This window comes from Oncorhynchus keta, chromosome 27 (genome assembly GCF_023373465.1).
Source record: "Oncorhynchus keta strain PuntledgeMale-10-30-2019 chromosome 27, Oket_V2, whole genome shotgun sequence".
Lineage (NCBI taxonomy): Eukaryota > Metazoa > Chordata > Actinopteri > Salmoniformes > Salmonidae > Oncorhynchus > Oncorhynchus keta.
This window is the reverse complement of record NC_068447.1, coordinates 38,267,909-38,283,722: the sequence shown is the minus strand read 5'-3', so window position 1 is coordinate 38,283,722 and position 15,814 is coordinate 38,267,909. Positions and strand designations below refer to the sequence as shown.

General features: G+C 43.7%; 1 protein-coding gene across 2 annotated transcripts in view; it reads right to left on the bottom strand.

Annotated features, from left to right (window-relative positions):
- LOC118360327 (plexin-A2-like) overlaps positions 1 to 15,814 on the bottom strand; it is a 324,415-nt gene that overhangs the window by 90,273 nt on the left and 218,328 nt on the right. For both annotated transcript variants that reach the window (XM_052482378.1, XM_052482379.1), the window contains exons 8-12: positions 15,776 to 15,814; positions 10,841 to 10,955; positions 9,731 to 9,931; positions 8,607 to 8,703; positions 8,007 to 8,197 (exon numbers count right to left, since the gene is read on the bottom strand). The exon at positions 15,776 to 15,814 is cut by the window's right edge and continues 58 nt beyond it. In XM_052482378.1, coding sequence (XP_052338338.1) covers positions 8,007 to 8,197; positions 8,607 to 8,703; positions 9,731 to 9,931; positions 10,841 to 10,955; positions 15,776 to 15,814 — 643 coding nt within the window. The remainder of the gene's footprint in view (positions 1 to 8,006; positions 8,198 to 8,606; positions 8,704 to 9,730; positions 9,932 to 10,840; positions 10,956 to 15,775) is intronic.

The following is a 15,814-nucleotide window of genomic DNA, read 5'->3' as shown; positions in this document are numbered from 1 at the left end:
TCGCTGTGTCAGGTATCTCAGAATGACAGTAACTTCATTTACGAGAATGAGTCACAGAGAGAGACACACGGATAGACACAGGAGAGGGATAGAGGGATGGAGGGGAACATAAAGAGAAGGAGAGAGTGAGAAAGAGAGAGCAAAATAGAGAACAAGAGAGAGAAAGAAGAACAGGAAGAGTGGGGAAGGAAGGGATAAGAAATTGAGCAGAGAGAGAGCTAAAGAGAAAAAGAGAGGGAGAAAAAGCTAGAACAAGAGAAGGAGATCCATCTAACACCCACCCTGGTGTAGCCTGCCTAATCAGAGTACAGTATTGCAAATCAATTAGGGATGTCTTTAACTATATATTGGCTGGGGTTATTTATGAATACACAGTGGGGAGAGTATAGCCTAATGAATCAATGTGTAGCTACTGTAGGTGCTGTTGTCCGGGGGTTAAACACAGAACACTTACTTGTGCATTGCCAAACCGAATTAAACCGTATTTTACTTTATACCGGTATTGATGCAGGAACCAGTTTGGGTTTTTACTTTACCTTCTATAACGGTATTTGTATATAGCCTAGCTACTGTTATAGCCTAGCTACTGTTATAGCCTCGCTACTGTATATAGCCTAGCTACTGTTATAGCCTCACTACTGTATGTAGCCTAGCTACTGTTATAGCCTAGCTACTGTTATAGCCTCGCTACTGTATATAGCCTCACTACTGTTATAGCCTCACTACTGTATGTAGCCTAGCTACTGTTATAGCCTAGCTACTGTTATAGCCTCACTACTGTATATAGCCTCACTACTGTTATAGCCTCACTACTGTATGTAGCCTCGCTACTGTTATAGCCTCACTACTGTATGTAGCCTCGCTACTGTTATAGCCTCACTACTGTATATAGCCTCACTACTGTTTTTGCCTCACTACTGTATATAGCCTCACTACTGTTATAGCCTCAATACTGTATGTAGCCTCACTACTGTATATAGCCTCACTACTGTTTTTGCCTCACTACTGTATATAGCCTCACTACTGTTATAGCCTCACTACTGTATGTAGCCTCACTACTGTTTTTGCCTCACTACTGTATATAGTCTCGCTACTGTTTTTGCCTCACTACTGTATATAGCCTCACTACTGTTATAGCCTCACTACTGTATGTAGCCTCACTACTGTTATAGCCTCACTAGTGTATATAGCCTCACGACTGTATGTAGCCTCACTACTGTTATAGTCTCACTACTGTATGTAGCCTCACTACTGTATATAGCCTCACTACTGTTTTTGCCTCACTACTGTATATAGCCTCACTACTGTTATAGCCTCACTACTGTATGTAGCCTCACTACTGTATATAGCCTCACTACTGTTATAGCCTCACTACTGTATATAGCCTCACTACTGTTATAGCCTCACTACTGTATGTAGCCTCACTACTGTTATAGCCTCACTACTGTATATAGCCTCGCTACTGTTATAGCCTCACTACTGTATGTAGCCTCGCTACTGTTATAGCCTCACTACTGTTATAGCCTCACTACTGTATGTAGCCTCGCTACTGTTATAGCCTCGCTACTGTTTCTGCCTCACTACTGTATGTAGCCTCTCTAATGTTATAGCCTCGCTACTGTTATAGCCTCACTACTGTTATAGCCTCACTACTGTTATAGCCTCACTACTGTATATAGCCTCACTACTGTTATAGCCTCACTAATGTTATAGCCTCTCTAATGTTATAGCCTCACTACTGTTATAGCCTCACTACTGTTATAGCCTCACTACTGTATATAGCCTCACTACTGTTATAGCCTCACTACTGTTATAGCCTCGCTACCGTTTTTGCCTCACTACTCTTATAGCCTCACTACTGTTATAGCCTCACTACTGTTATAGCATCACTACTGTTATAGCCTCGCTACTGTTATAGCCTCACTACTGTTATAGCATCGCTACTGTTATAGCCTCACTACTGTTATAGCCTCACTACTGTATATAGCCTCACTACTGTTATAGCCTCACTACTGTATATAGCCTCACTACTGTTATAACCTCACTACTGTTATAGCCTCACTACTGTTATAACCTCACTACTGTTATAGCCTCACTACTGTTATAGCCTCACTACTGTTATAACCTCACTACTGTTATAACCTCACTACTGTTATAACCTCACTACTGTTATAGCCTCACTACTGTTATAGCCTCACTACTGTTATAGCCTCACTACTGTTATAACCTCACTACTGTTATAGCCTCACTACTGTTATAACCTCACTACTGTTATAGCCTCACTACTGTTATAGCCTCACTACTGTTATAACCTCACTACTGTTATAGCCTCACTACTGTTATAGCCTCACTACTGTTATAACCTCACTACTGTTATAGCCTCACTACTGTTATAACCTCACTACTGTTATAGCCTCACTACTGTTATAGCCTCACTACTGTTATAGCCTCACTACTGTATATAGCCTCACTACTGTTATAACCTCACTACTGTTATAGCCTCACTACTGTTATAGCCTCACTACTGTTATAACCTCACTACTGTTATAGCCTCACTACTGTTATAACCTCACTACTGTTATAACCTCACTACTGTTATAGCCTCACTACTGTTATAGCCTCACTACTGTATATAGCCTCACTACTGTTATAGCCTCACTAATGTTATAGCCTCTCTAATGTTATAGCCTCACTACTGTTATAGCCTCACTACTGTTATAGCCTCACTACTGTATATAGCCTCACTACTGTTATAGCCTCACTACTGTTATAGCCTCGCTACCGTTTTTGCCTCACTACTCTTATAGCCTCACTACTGTTATAGCCTCACTACTGTTATACCCTCACTACTGTTATAGCATCGCTACTGTTATAGCCTCGCTACTGTTATAGCCTCACTACTGTTATAGCATCGCTACTGTTATAGCCTCACTACTGTTATAGCCTCACTACTGTATATAGCCTCACTACTGTTATAGCCTCACTACTGTATATAGCCTCACTACTGTTATAACCTCACTACTGTTATAGCCTCACTACTGTTATAACCTCACTACTGTTATAGCCTCACTACTGTTATAGCCTCACTACTGTTATAACCTCACTACTGTTATAGCCTCACTACTGTTATAGCCTCACTACTGTTATAGCCTCACTACTGTTATAGCCTCACTACTGTTATAGCCTCACTACTGTTATAACCTCACTACTGTTATAGCCTCACTACTGTTATAACCTCACTACTGTTATAGCCTCACTACTGTTATAGCCTCACTACTGTTATAACCTCACTACTGTTATAGCCTCACTACTGTTATAGCCTCACTACTGTTATAACCTCACTACTGTTATAGCCTCACTACTGTTATAGCCTCACTACTGTATATAGCCTCACTACTGTTATAACCTCACTACTGTTATAGCCTCACTACTGTTATAGCCTCACTACTGTTATAACCTCACTACTGTTATAGCCTCACTACTGTTATAACCTCACTACTGTTATAACCTCACTACTGTTATAGCCTCACTACTGTTATAGCCTCACTACTGTATATAGCCTCACTACTGTTATAGCCTCACTAATGTTATAGCCTCTCTAATGTTATAGCCTCACTACTGTTATAGCCTCACTAATGTTATAGCCTCACTACTGTATATAGCCTCACTACTGTTATAGCCTCACTACTGTTATAGCCTCGCTACTGTTTTTGCCTCACTACTCTTATAGCCTCACTACTGTTATAGCCTCACTACTGTTATAGCCTCACTACTGTTATAGCCTCACTACTGTTATAGCATCGCTACTGTTATAGCCTCACTACTGTTATAGCCTCACTACTGTATATAGCCTCACTACTGTTATAGCCTCACTACTGTATATAGCCTCACTACTGTTATAACCTCACTACTGTTATAGCCTCACTACTGTTATAACCTCACTACTGTTATAGCCTCACTACTGTTATAGCCTCACTACTGTTATAACCTCACTACTGTTATAGCCTCACTACTGTTATAGCCTCACTACTGTTATAGCCTCACTACTGTTATAGCCTCACTACTGTTATAACCTCACTACTGTTATAGCCTCACTACTGTTATAACCTCACTACTGTTATAGCCTCACTACTGTTATAGCCTCACTACTGTTATAACCTCACTACTGTTATAGCCTCACTACTGTTATAGCCTCACTACTGTTATAACCTCACTACTGTTATAGCCTCACTACTGTTATAGCCTCACTACTGTTATAGCCTCACTACTGTATATAGCCTCACTACTGTTATAACCTCACTACTGTTATAGCCTCACTACTGTTATAGCCTCACTACTGTTATAACCTCACTACTGTTATAGCCTCACTACTGTTATAACCTCACTACTGTTATAACCTCACTACTGTTATAACCTCACTACTGTTATAGCCTCACTACTGTTATAGCCTCACTACTGTTATAACCTCACCACTGTTATAGCCTCACTACTGTTATAGCCTCACTACTGTTATAACCTCACTACTGTTATAACCTCACTACTGTTATAGCCTCACTATTGTTATTTTTCTCTGTCTTTTTTACATTTGTTAAAATTGCACTGTTGGTTAGAGCCTGTAAATCAAATCAAATCAAATCAAATTTTATTTGTCACATACACATGGTTAGCAGATGTTAATGCGAGTGTAGCGAAATGCTTGTGCTTCTAGTTCCGACAATGCAGTGATAACCAACAAGTAATCTAACTAACAATCTGCATTTCACTGTAAGGTGTGTTGTATTCTGGGCGCATGACAAATAAACTTTGATTTGAAATGGACAAATACACATTTTTCTTGTTGATGTGAAAGGCAAACCTGTATGCCTAGTTTGTGGGCACTTGCAGTAATGAAAAAGGCACATTTGGAGCATCATTACAGCTGGAAACATGTTAAACTGAATTAGTTGAGAGGACAACTCCGTGTGGATAAAGTCACTGCTCTTCAGCAGGGTTTGGGTGCTCAACAAGTCGCCTTTTACGAAACCTCGTTTGGATGGGGAAAATGATACGCAAGCAGGTTTTGTGGTGAGCCAGCTTATCACAAAGAAACTGAAGCCTCATTTGGAAGCAGGATTTGTAAAAGAGTTGCAAGCACCAGACATTGACATGGCACAAGATATCGAAAAAACGTTGAAGGACTCCGCAAGAAATGTTGTATTTTTGGCTTTGGCGTGTGATGAAACGACTAACACAACAAATACCGCCCAATTTGCCATTTTTGTGCGTGGGATTACCGCTGAGTTTGACACAAGGGAAGAATTGCTGTCTTTGGAAGCCATGCATGGCACTACCAGAGGTGTGGACTTGTTTGAGAGACTTGTCTCGGCTATGAACAAATTTGAGCTACTGTTTGAAAAATGAAGTGGCCTTACTACAGATGGAGTGTCATCCCATGGCCGGCTCAAAAAAGGGGTTAACCGCATTAGCGAAAAAAGAAATGAGTTGTCTCAGTCTTGATCCAAGTGATTTAACTGTGTGCAACTACATCATACATTAAGAAAGTCTGTGTGCACAGTCCCTGAAGCAGAACAATGTAATGGCAACTGTAGTGTCGACCATCCATTTTATCAAAAGCAAAGGGATGAATAACCGCCAATTTTAGGAGCTAGTGAGTGATCTTGAATCTGGTTTACCACTGTGAGGTGCGATGGTTGAACCGTGGAAACACACTCGCGCGGTTTTACGGACTGAAGGATGAAGTACAACAATTAATGGAGATGAAGGGGAAACCTGTCGGGGAACTGAGTGATGACAAGTGGATGTGTGATTTGGCCTTCGTAGTGGACATAACCAAGTATCTGTCTGACGTGGAAGTCAAGCGCCAAGGGCCAAACCAGCGATCTCAAGGAGTGAGCAGTTGCTTCACTATGGTGTCACAAGCACTTTCTTGCCTTTCATTCTGCAGTCCTGCTGGTCAGATCCAGAAAGATGTTGGCGACAACGATGCTGCTCTCTACAAGCGTTCTATAATTACAGTGCATCTTAAAGTCTGCAAACGTTTCTTAGCAAGTTCTAGCTAAAATAAATCGTGTTAGCCGCTAATGCTAATCGCTAGTTAAATGATTTGCTAAATGTACTAAGTCAAAGCATTCTTAGCTGGCTAATATAGCCTAGTATCGGTGCTGGTGTAGGCCTAGATAAGCATGTTGTTTGTGCAATGGTATCTTACAAATCAGAGAGGAACAGGCAAAGCATGAATATGTTAGCTAGCTACACGAGGTAAGAAAACATGTCATGTAACATCTAATTAGGGTTCCCTGGAAACACAGACCAACATGGCTCCTACCCTGTCCAATAACTCCTCCCTGGCATCTTCATTCGTTGTCATGTCAAACAAGGTATTCCAGGTGATGGCCACTATATTCAAACTATAGAATTAGAATAACTCATTATATTTCCATGATTCCAACAGTTCACCAATTAACTAGGCTTTTTACCCATATTATGCAGCTCTGTGGGGCACAATGTGGAAATGATAATAACATTGCAGGAAATGCAGAAATGGATGAAAAATGCTTCTTTGTTGTTGTTTGAAGTTGGATTGAACAAATAAAACAAACAGAATGAAGAACACCCCCAATGAAATCACTTCTAATGTAGGTTTTTCCACCTTCGGGTCATGAACTACTCAGAAAGCATATTGAGAACTTTTATTCAAAAACATCAAATACTGTAATAAATGAGAAAAACACTGTGCTATGATATATTGGCCATATCGCCCAGCCCTAAATGAAATACAGTGTCTGATTCCCCTGTGACACTGGGCCAACTATACCCACCACACTAGCTGCACAGAAATGATGCCTCAGGACACATAAAGGGCTGCTGCTGGGGGGGAAAAAACATGGAATTCCTGGTCATGGGGAACAGTCGCAGGGTTGGGCATTGTTGTCAGGTGGAAGTCAGGGCGACTGGGCGAGAAAGAGCTCTGTCACGGCACAAATCAATAACCGCTTCTCCTCTTACTGTCTGAATAGTCTGGCACGTCGATAAGCTTGCCTCAATGAGACTACGTCTGTCTGGGGAACTCAAGCAGGGATAGTTGCTTCACTACTAGAGGCTGGTCGACTATTCTGTTTAGTTAAAGCAGTGTACTGTACTGTACTTCACTCTGCTGGTGTGAACATGAAATGGAACTCCTTTTTAAGCTGGGAGCTCCAGCTAAAACAAGCACCGCATATATCTAGAAAAGTGTCTTATGTGGCACAGATAGAGAGGAAGCCAGCTGGCACCCTACAGAGAGAGACACTGAGGCAGGTCCCTAGGGTGTATGTGTCAGGTCTCTCACCCTTGCAGTGCGGCCGAAGGTGACACACTCACACACACTCACTTTTTCCCTTCAGCGAAAATCAACACCAGATGCTCTCTCCCTGCATATTGATTGTGTGCGGGAGGAGAGAAAGAGAGAGGAAATAAAGACAGAGAGAGGGAGAGAGACAGAGAGAGAGAAAGAGATGAAGCGAGAGAGAGAGGGTGGTAAGAGAGTGATGTTGGGACAGAGAGACAGAGAGGGGGGTGAGAGAGCGAGGTAGAGAGCCCATCTAGCTCTTTGCAGCACCATAAGTGGGGGCACAGCCGAGGGGATCCTCATTCACATAGATCAGACCAGACCACACCACTTCCACCATGTAGGCCTCGCAATGCAAATACGACCTTTCATTGTCACGAGCGACACTTGTCTGCTCTAAGTCTGTTGTTTGTTGATTTCAATTGAAGGATAACTGTGTACAGATAAATTGTACACCCGACCGTAAGCAGCATCGCCTTTCCTTCCCACCTGCTGTTGTTTTGTTCGGGACGAATCGGGCAAATACATCACATTTCACCATATCGTTCAGGGCTACGCCAAGCTACGGCTAAAAGGCGATAGATGCAGAGGACAAGTAAGTGTAACCTTATGGTGGTGAAGGAAAAGAGGGTGTGAGAGGGTAGAGGGGGGCTGGGGGTGTGTGTGTGTTATCACTGACCTCGATGATGCGGGGGTTGATACACTTGACGTTCTTGCTGGAGAGGTCTAGCCAGCGGGGGTTGAGGGGCGGGCAGTGGTGGCGCAGGGTACAGCGGCCCTCTCCACTACACCAGCCACACTGGAACTTCCTCTGGGCCTTCAGACACATGCCACAGCTGTCCCTCTGGGCCGCACACTTATACAGGTGCACTGTGGGATTCAGGAGGACTCAGGTTAAACACAACAGTGCTTGAAACAGGAAACAGCATTTGATTTGACAACCTAACATTATAATAACTGCAGTGTGTACTGTATTCCTGGAGGATTTTTTTGGTTAAAACATGAGATTTTTTTAACAAGGATACAACTGTGCTCTTCATTTGTTTGGGTAAAAGCGGGTATTATGCTGTGTCTGACTTGTCTCCAGCTGAGACAAGATGTTATTTGACAAGAAACATCTGTTTTATGTGATGGTGAGATATGTCAACAAATTTGAGTGTGTGTGTGTGTGTGTGTGTGTGTGTGTGTGTGTGTGTGTGTGTGTGTGTGTGTGTGTGTGTGTGTGTGTGTGTGTGTGTGTGTGTGTGTGTGTGTGTGTGTGTGTGTGTGTCAGTCTTACCTTGTATTTTATCTGGGTTGTCTATAATGAAGTTGCCGTTCCAGACCACTGAGAAATCCACTGGCAACTCACTGATCTTCATCCCTTCATAAAGATACTGCAGGAGGGAGGGAGGGAGGGAGGGAGTGAGAGAGAGAGAGAGAGAGAGAGAGAGAGAGAGAGAGAGAGAGAGAGAGAGAGAGAGAGAGAGAGAGAGAGAGAGAGAGAGAGAGAGGAGGGAGGGAGGAGAGGAGAGAGGAGGGAGGGAGGGAGGGAGGGAGGGAGGGAGGGAGGGAGGGAGGGAGGGAGGGAGGGAGGGAGGGAGGGAGGGAAGAGCTCAAAAAGAGGGGAAGACGGAAAGACAGAGCAAAAGAAAGGGAAAGAGAGAAAAAGAGACAGAAGGAGGAGAGAATAAATCATTTCAGCATGAGAATCTTAAACCCCAGCCCCAACCCTGAGCCTGGTACCCCAACGTTGCTACAACCTTGCATCACCACCTCATTTGAGAGGAGAGTTAAGTGGAAGGCTTCAGGATTTGGATGTCCCCTTCTTTCACAGAGCTGCTGTCCTGAGATGCCTCCCTCCTGGCAGTCTGTGTGTGTTTGTGTGTGTCCTCTAGGAAAAGGGCTGGAGGGCAGAGCCTTACTGCAGTCCTCTCCTGTGTAATTACCCAAGTCAGGACCCATCTCTTCCCCAGCCTCCCCACTGACAGGGCACCGTTGCTGGATACAGGTGACATGGCCAGGGGCCTCACACCACCGGAGCTGCTTTTTCTCAGACACTGATACTTACTGACAGGTTGGCAATCATTGACATTCATTGACACAGAGTGAAAGTGGGCTTAAGTGCAAAATGGGAATTGATATTGTGCTATAAACGGAGTGAATGTAGGCGATAACCGGGGTGTTGTGGTGATATAGTGAAAATAATGTAATGTGGATACATCTGGCTTCGTGAATAAGAGAGAGATGGAAAATGTGTGTTCTCATTTGAATACGTATGCTGTGTTCATTTGCCGTGAGTGTTTGTGTCCTCTCCTGCAGTATGTGTGTATGTGAACGTGAGCCTTTGCTACCTAGCCTGTGTTGCTGTGAGTGTCCATCACGCGTTTTAGCGTGTCTCCATGCCCTGCAGTGTGTACCCACCGAGCTGTTCTGACACTGTACAGAGGAGCTGTTGAAGCGCAGGGCGGTGACTCGGTGGCTGACCCCCTGGATGTGGAGGACACACTCGTACCCCCGCTGGCCTGACTGGGGCTGGGGGAGGTTCCGGGCCTTCAGGGTGATGGGCTTCACCTCCCCAGCCGGGATCAGAATCTCCTCCGAACGTACCAGCTGAGGACAGTCCTGGAGAGGGGGGACGGGAGAGTCAAAGGTATATAACATATAATAAATAAATATAACAGACAAACAAACACAGCAAGGCCAGCTGGGTAAAATAGTGTTCTCTTGGTACGTGAGACATCAAAAGTCCTTGACAGGGGAAGTGGTGGAGGGAGAGGAGAAGCAACAGCAGGGTCAAACAGGGTCATACGGGCGTCACTTCCTGGCTGGTGCTGGAGAGTGTTGGCTGCTCCACTTCTTCCACTCCAAAGCCTTTCTCACATAATAGGATCAATTCAGATGGTCAACCTTCCAAAATGCTGCCGGTGCTTTGCGACTGATGACAACTGACAGCCGGAGGAGAACTCTGCTGGATCATAGCAGGCCGGGGGAGAGGGGAGGCCAAAAATAGCTACAGCAGTGTGTGTGTGTGTGTGTGTGTGTGTGAGAGAGAGTGTGTGCTACGTATCAGTCATTGCTGCCGCAGTAGGTCTCTGTGGAGTGTTTGAAAAGGGAAGTGTGAAGAGAGAGAGAGTGGCAACTGTCCTCATCTCTTCTGCAGCAGAAGTCTATCCTCTCTCTCAGGCAGACAGATCAATGGGTTACTTTACACCCCGATAGGTAAACACACTCCTTAACCACAGTCACACAGCAGGGTGTGAGCAGCCAACACACACACACACACAGACACACACACACATAACGTGCCACTCATACACATAAACAACCTGATTGATCTTGTCAAAACATCCCATTGTTACCGAGGTGTTAAAAGGCTCTAATAATCGACTTCTAATTGCTAGTACCAAATACAGAGGGTTTGAATGGCAAACGTCAATATGGAGGGGCTTAGATGTGTCTGTCTGGAGACATGCCCCTCAGGCTGATAGGAGAGAGAGAGAGCGAGTGTGCTTGTGTGTCTGCAGTACGTACCTCAGAGGCATTGACACGTCCCTCTTGGAAGGAGCAGCTGGAAGGGTCATGGGTACACAGGTTTCGGTACTTGCACCAATGGCAGCGGAAGGCACTGTTCACGCAGGACAGACACCTGCACGGAGGGACAGACAGATGGACAGGACACACACTCAGGAAGCTGCGCTAGTCAAGTGGGAGGAGGATGGCACAAAAGGAGCAACTGAGTGCAGCAGATCCCAAGTGGGCACATGCTGTTGATGCCCTTGTGGTTGGCACGGTACCTCCTAGTTCCTATACAAGTCTGCCAACCCCGACAGCCCTATGGTTTGTAGTGGCACTATAACCGCTATGTATGACTAGAGGCAGCAGTACAGCATAGTGCAGGCCCCAATTGCACCCTATTCTCTACATATGCAGTACTTATGACCCAAAAGTAGTGCACTAAATAGGGAATAAAGTGTTTCAAAAAGGTTATTTGGCTGTCCCCATAGGAAAACACTTTATTGTTCCAGGTAGAACCCTTTTTGGTTTTTAGGTTGAACCCTTTTTGGTTCCATTAAGAACCCACTGTGGAAAGGGTTCTACCTGGAACCAATAAAGGTTTTACCTGGCACCGAAAGGGTTCTACCTGGAACCACTAAGGGTTTTAACTGGCACCGAAAGGGTTCTATCTGGAACCAATAAGGGTTCTTCAAAAGGGTTCTCCTATGGGAACAGCAGTAGCACCCATTTAGGTTCTAGATAGCACCTTTTTTTCTAAGAGTGTAGGGTACAAAGTCAGGGAAGGAGTGAGGTAAAGTGAGTTATGGGGACAGATAAGATGTTGGCACAGTTTGATCCTGTCATTACCATTAGGCCAGTATTGTTGTAATGTGATTGTAATTACCAGCTGGCAGGGGGCACAGTGCCCGCTTGCTGCTGTAGATGCCCTGGGCAGGGTGGGAATGGGGGAGTGGGGTAGAGATGTAGCCCCACCCCCCAACCTCAAACCATGTCCCTGTGCTCATCCTGTGCTAAATGAGATGAGGGAGGAGGGTTGGAGGATATAGAGGGATGGCAAACAGCAGACGCAGCCTAGGGGAGAGGATGACGACAGGATGTGTGTGCGCGTGCATACTCTTGTGCCTGTGTGTGTTGCCAACGTTATGCGCATGTGTGCCTGCCAACACGATGGCTCAGATCTCTCAGGAAGCGAGGAAGGGGAAATTAGAGTGTAGTTGTCAGCAGGTTAGGGTGTAGAGCTTCAGGAAGCAAACTCTGTCCCCTAAGGGTAGCATTACAGTGATGTTGATTGAAATGGTTGTAACATTTTCTGACTCTCTTCTGTTTGGATCCCATAGACTGGAAGTCCAGGTCTTTATGACTGTATCTGAAATGGCATCCTATTGTCTACATAGTGCACTACTTTTGACCAGGGCCTGCAAATAGGGTGCCATTTTGGACTAACCCTATGACTGGTACAGTAATTATTCCCTCCGGATAGTCTGACTGTACAGTATATTGAGGAATTCATTGTTGGAGGGATGTAAAGTCTATGCTTCTATTTTCTCTTCCTTCCCTGCAACGAGGCTGGATAAATGATGCATACTTATGCTGAAATATTCACCAGTGCAAAAGCATGGGAGGGATCCCTGGCAAGCACACTCTAATTCAGAAGAATGAGGCTGATTCAACCGCCGACATAAGCAGTGTGTGTGTGTCTGTATGTGTGTGTATTTGTGTATCCGTCTATGAGCGTGGTCTCATAGACTAGACATAACATAGTAATCGTAAATCCGAGACACTCAAATTACACTGAGCTGAAACTCATCACGGACAACTTTAGCATTTGAGATAATTAGCAACATTTCAACTACTTACTACTTTTTAGCTACTTTGCAACAACTCAACATGTTAGCTAACCCTAACCCTTTAACTAACACTTCCCCTAACCCTAACCATAACCCTTTAACTAACACTTCCCCTAACCCTAACCATAACCCTAAAACTAACACTTCCCCCAACCCTAACCGTAACCCTTTAACTAACACTAACTCTTAACCTTAACCCTTTAACTAACACTTCCCTAACCCTTTAACTAACACTTCCCTAACCCTAAACTTAATCCTTTAACTAACACTTCCCCTAACCCTAACCATAACCCTTTAACTAACACTTCCCCTAACCCTAACCATAACCCTAAAACTAACACTTCCCCCAACCCTAACCGTAACCCTTTAACTAACACTTCCCCCAACCCTAACTTTATCCTTTTAACCTAAATCCTAAATGTAACCTTAATCTTAAACCTTTTAGCTAACCCATTCCATAACCCTAACCTAACCCCTTTACTAACCCTTCTCCTTCCCCTAACCTTAACCCTTTAACCTAACTCCTCAACTTAACCTTAACCCTTTAACCTAACTCCTCAACTTAACCCTTTAACCTAACTCCTCAACTTAACCTTAACCCTTTAACCTAACTCCTCAACTTAACCTTAACCCTTTAACCTAACTCCTCAACTTAACCTTAACCCTTTAACCTAACTCCTCAACTTAAGCCTAACTGTAACCCTTTATCCTAACTCCTCAACTTAACCTTTTAACCTAACTCCTCAACTTAACCCTAACTGTAACCCTTTATCCTAACTCCGCAACTTAAACTTAACCCTTTAACCTCACTCCTCAACTTAACCTTAACCCTTTAACCTAACTCCTCAACTTAACCCTAACCCTTTAACCTAACTCCTCAACTTAACCTTAACCCTTTAACCTAACTCCTCAACTTAACCCTAACTGTAATCCTTTATCCTAACTCCTCAACTTAACCTTAACCCTTTAACCTAACTCCTCAACTTAACCCTAACCCTTTAACCTAACTCCTCAACTTAACCTTAACCCTGTAACCTAACTCCTCAACTTAACCTTAACCCTTTAACCTAACTCCTCAACTTAACCCTAACTGTAACCCTTTAACCTAACTCCTCAACTTAACCCTAACTGTAATCCTTTATCCTAACTCCTCAAAATTAACCCTTTAACCTAACTCCTCTGTAACCTAACCCTTTAACCTAACTCCTCAACTTAACCTTAACCCTGTAACCTAACTCCTCCGGGACCTTAACCCTTTAACCTAACTCCTCAACTTAAACCTAACCCTAACCCTTTAACCTAACTCCTTTGGATAACCTTAACCCTTTAACCTAACTCCTCAACTTAACCCTAACTGTAATCCTTTATCCTAACTCCTCAAATTAACCTTAACCCTTTAACCTAACTCCTCAACTTAACCCTAACCCTTTAACCTAACTCCTCAACTTAACCTTAACCCTTTAACCTAACTCCTCAACTTAACCCTAACCCTTTAACCTAACTCCTCAACTTAACCTTAACCCTGTAACCTAACTCCTCAACTTAACCTTAACCCTTTAACCTAACTCCTCAACTTAACCCTAACCCTTTAACCTAACTCCTCAACTTAACCCTAACTGTAACCCTTTAACCTAACTCCTCAACTTAACCCTAACTATAACCCTTTAACCTAACTCCTCAACTTAACCCTAACCCTTTAACCTAACACCTCAACTTAACCTTAACCCTTTAACCTAACTCCTCAACTTAACCCTAACCCTTTAACCTAACTCCTCAACTTAACCTTAACCCTTTAACCTAACTCCTCAACGTAACCTTAACCCTTTAACCTAACTCCTCAACTTAACCCTAACTGTAACCCTTTAACCTAACTCCTCAACTTAACCCTAACTGTAACCCTTTAACCTAACTCCTCAACTTAACCTTAACCCTTTATCCTAACTCCTCAACTTAACCCTAACTGTAACCCTTTAACCTAACTCCTCAACTTAACCTTGACCCTTTAACCTAACTCCTCAACTTAACCCTAACTGTAACCCTTTAACCTAACTCCTCAACTTAACCTTAACCCTTTAACCTAACTCCTCAACTTAACCTTAACCCTTTAACCTAACTCCTCAACTTAACCCTAACTGTAACCCTTTAACCTAACTCCTCAACTTAACCTAACTCCTCAACTTAACCTTAATTAACCTAACTCCTCAACTTAACCCTAACATTAACCCTAACTGCTAGCCTAGCTAATGTTAGTCACCTAGCTAGAATTTGTAACATATCATTTATTTTTTAAATTTGTAACATATTGTAAATTTTGCCAATTCGTAACATATAATACAAATTGTAATTCGTAAAATATCATACGAAATGGGTGATGGACATCCACAAATGAATACATACCATGCCTATAGAATAATACTAAATGCTCTGAGACCAGGTTGGTGTGTGTGTGTTATGTCAGCCTTCTAAACTTGAGTAAGTACGAGCTATGCTCGCTGATTACTCCCTGATTATCTGAGTAGACGTGGGAGCTCTTAATAGCGTACACTGTGACTTTGTGTTCCACTCAGACAGGCTCCTCAGACTACAGACACGAGGACACAGTCAGACACTGACACTAGAGAGGAGGAGAGGGTGGAGGGCAGGGGAGAGGCCTTTCAAAACAAAACAGAGGGCTATGACATCCAACAGAGCCAGTGTCAGACTAAGAGCCTACAATAAGCAGTGTTTCTACATGGCAGAGATCCAGGATTCATTATGGCAATTGCCAGAGTTTTCCGTTGTAGAGCTCAAGGGAGGGAACAGTTTAGATCAGATTGCATTAGACATCACAGGGGCTATTTTAGGGTTACGAGGCTCAGACTGAGGACAGGCAAGGTTAGGAAGTAGGGACACTGTGACATATTCGCACAGTATTGATTCAGTAGTGTGCTCCGGGACTGCAGGACTCCAGGGCCGGTATTCACAAATACTGATCTAGGATAAGGACCCCCCTGTCCATATAATCGTATTCATAATGATCTAAAGGGGAATCTTAGCTGATCCTAGATCAGTAGTGAACACTGGCCCAGGAATGCAGGGGGAGGAGAAAAGGAAGGATACTCACAGTTGGTGGACACTGCAGTTGTAGAACTTGACCTCTGTG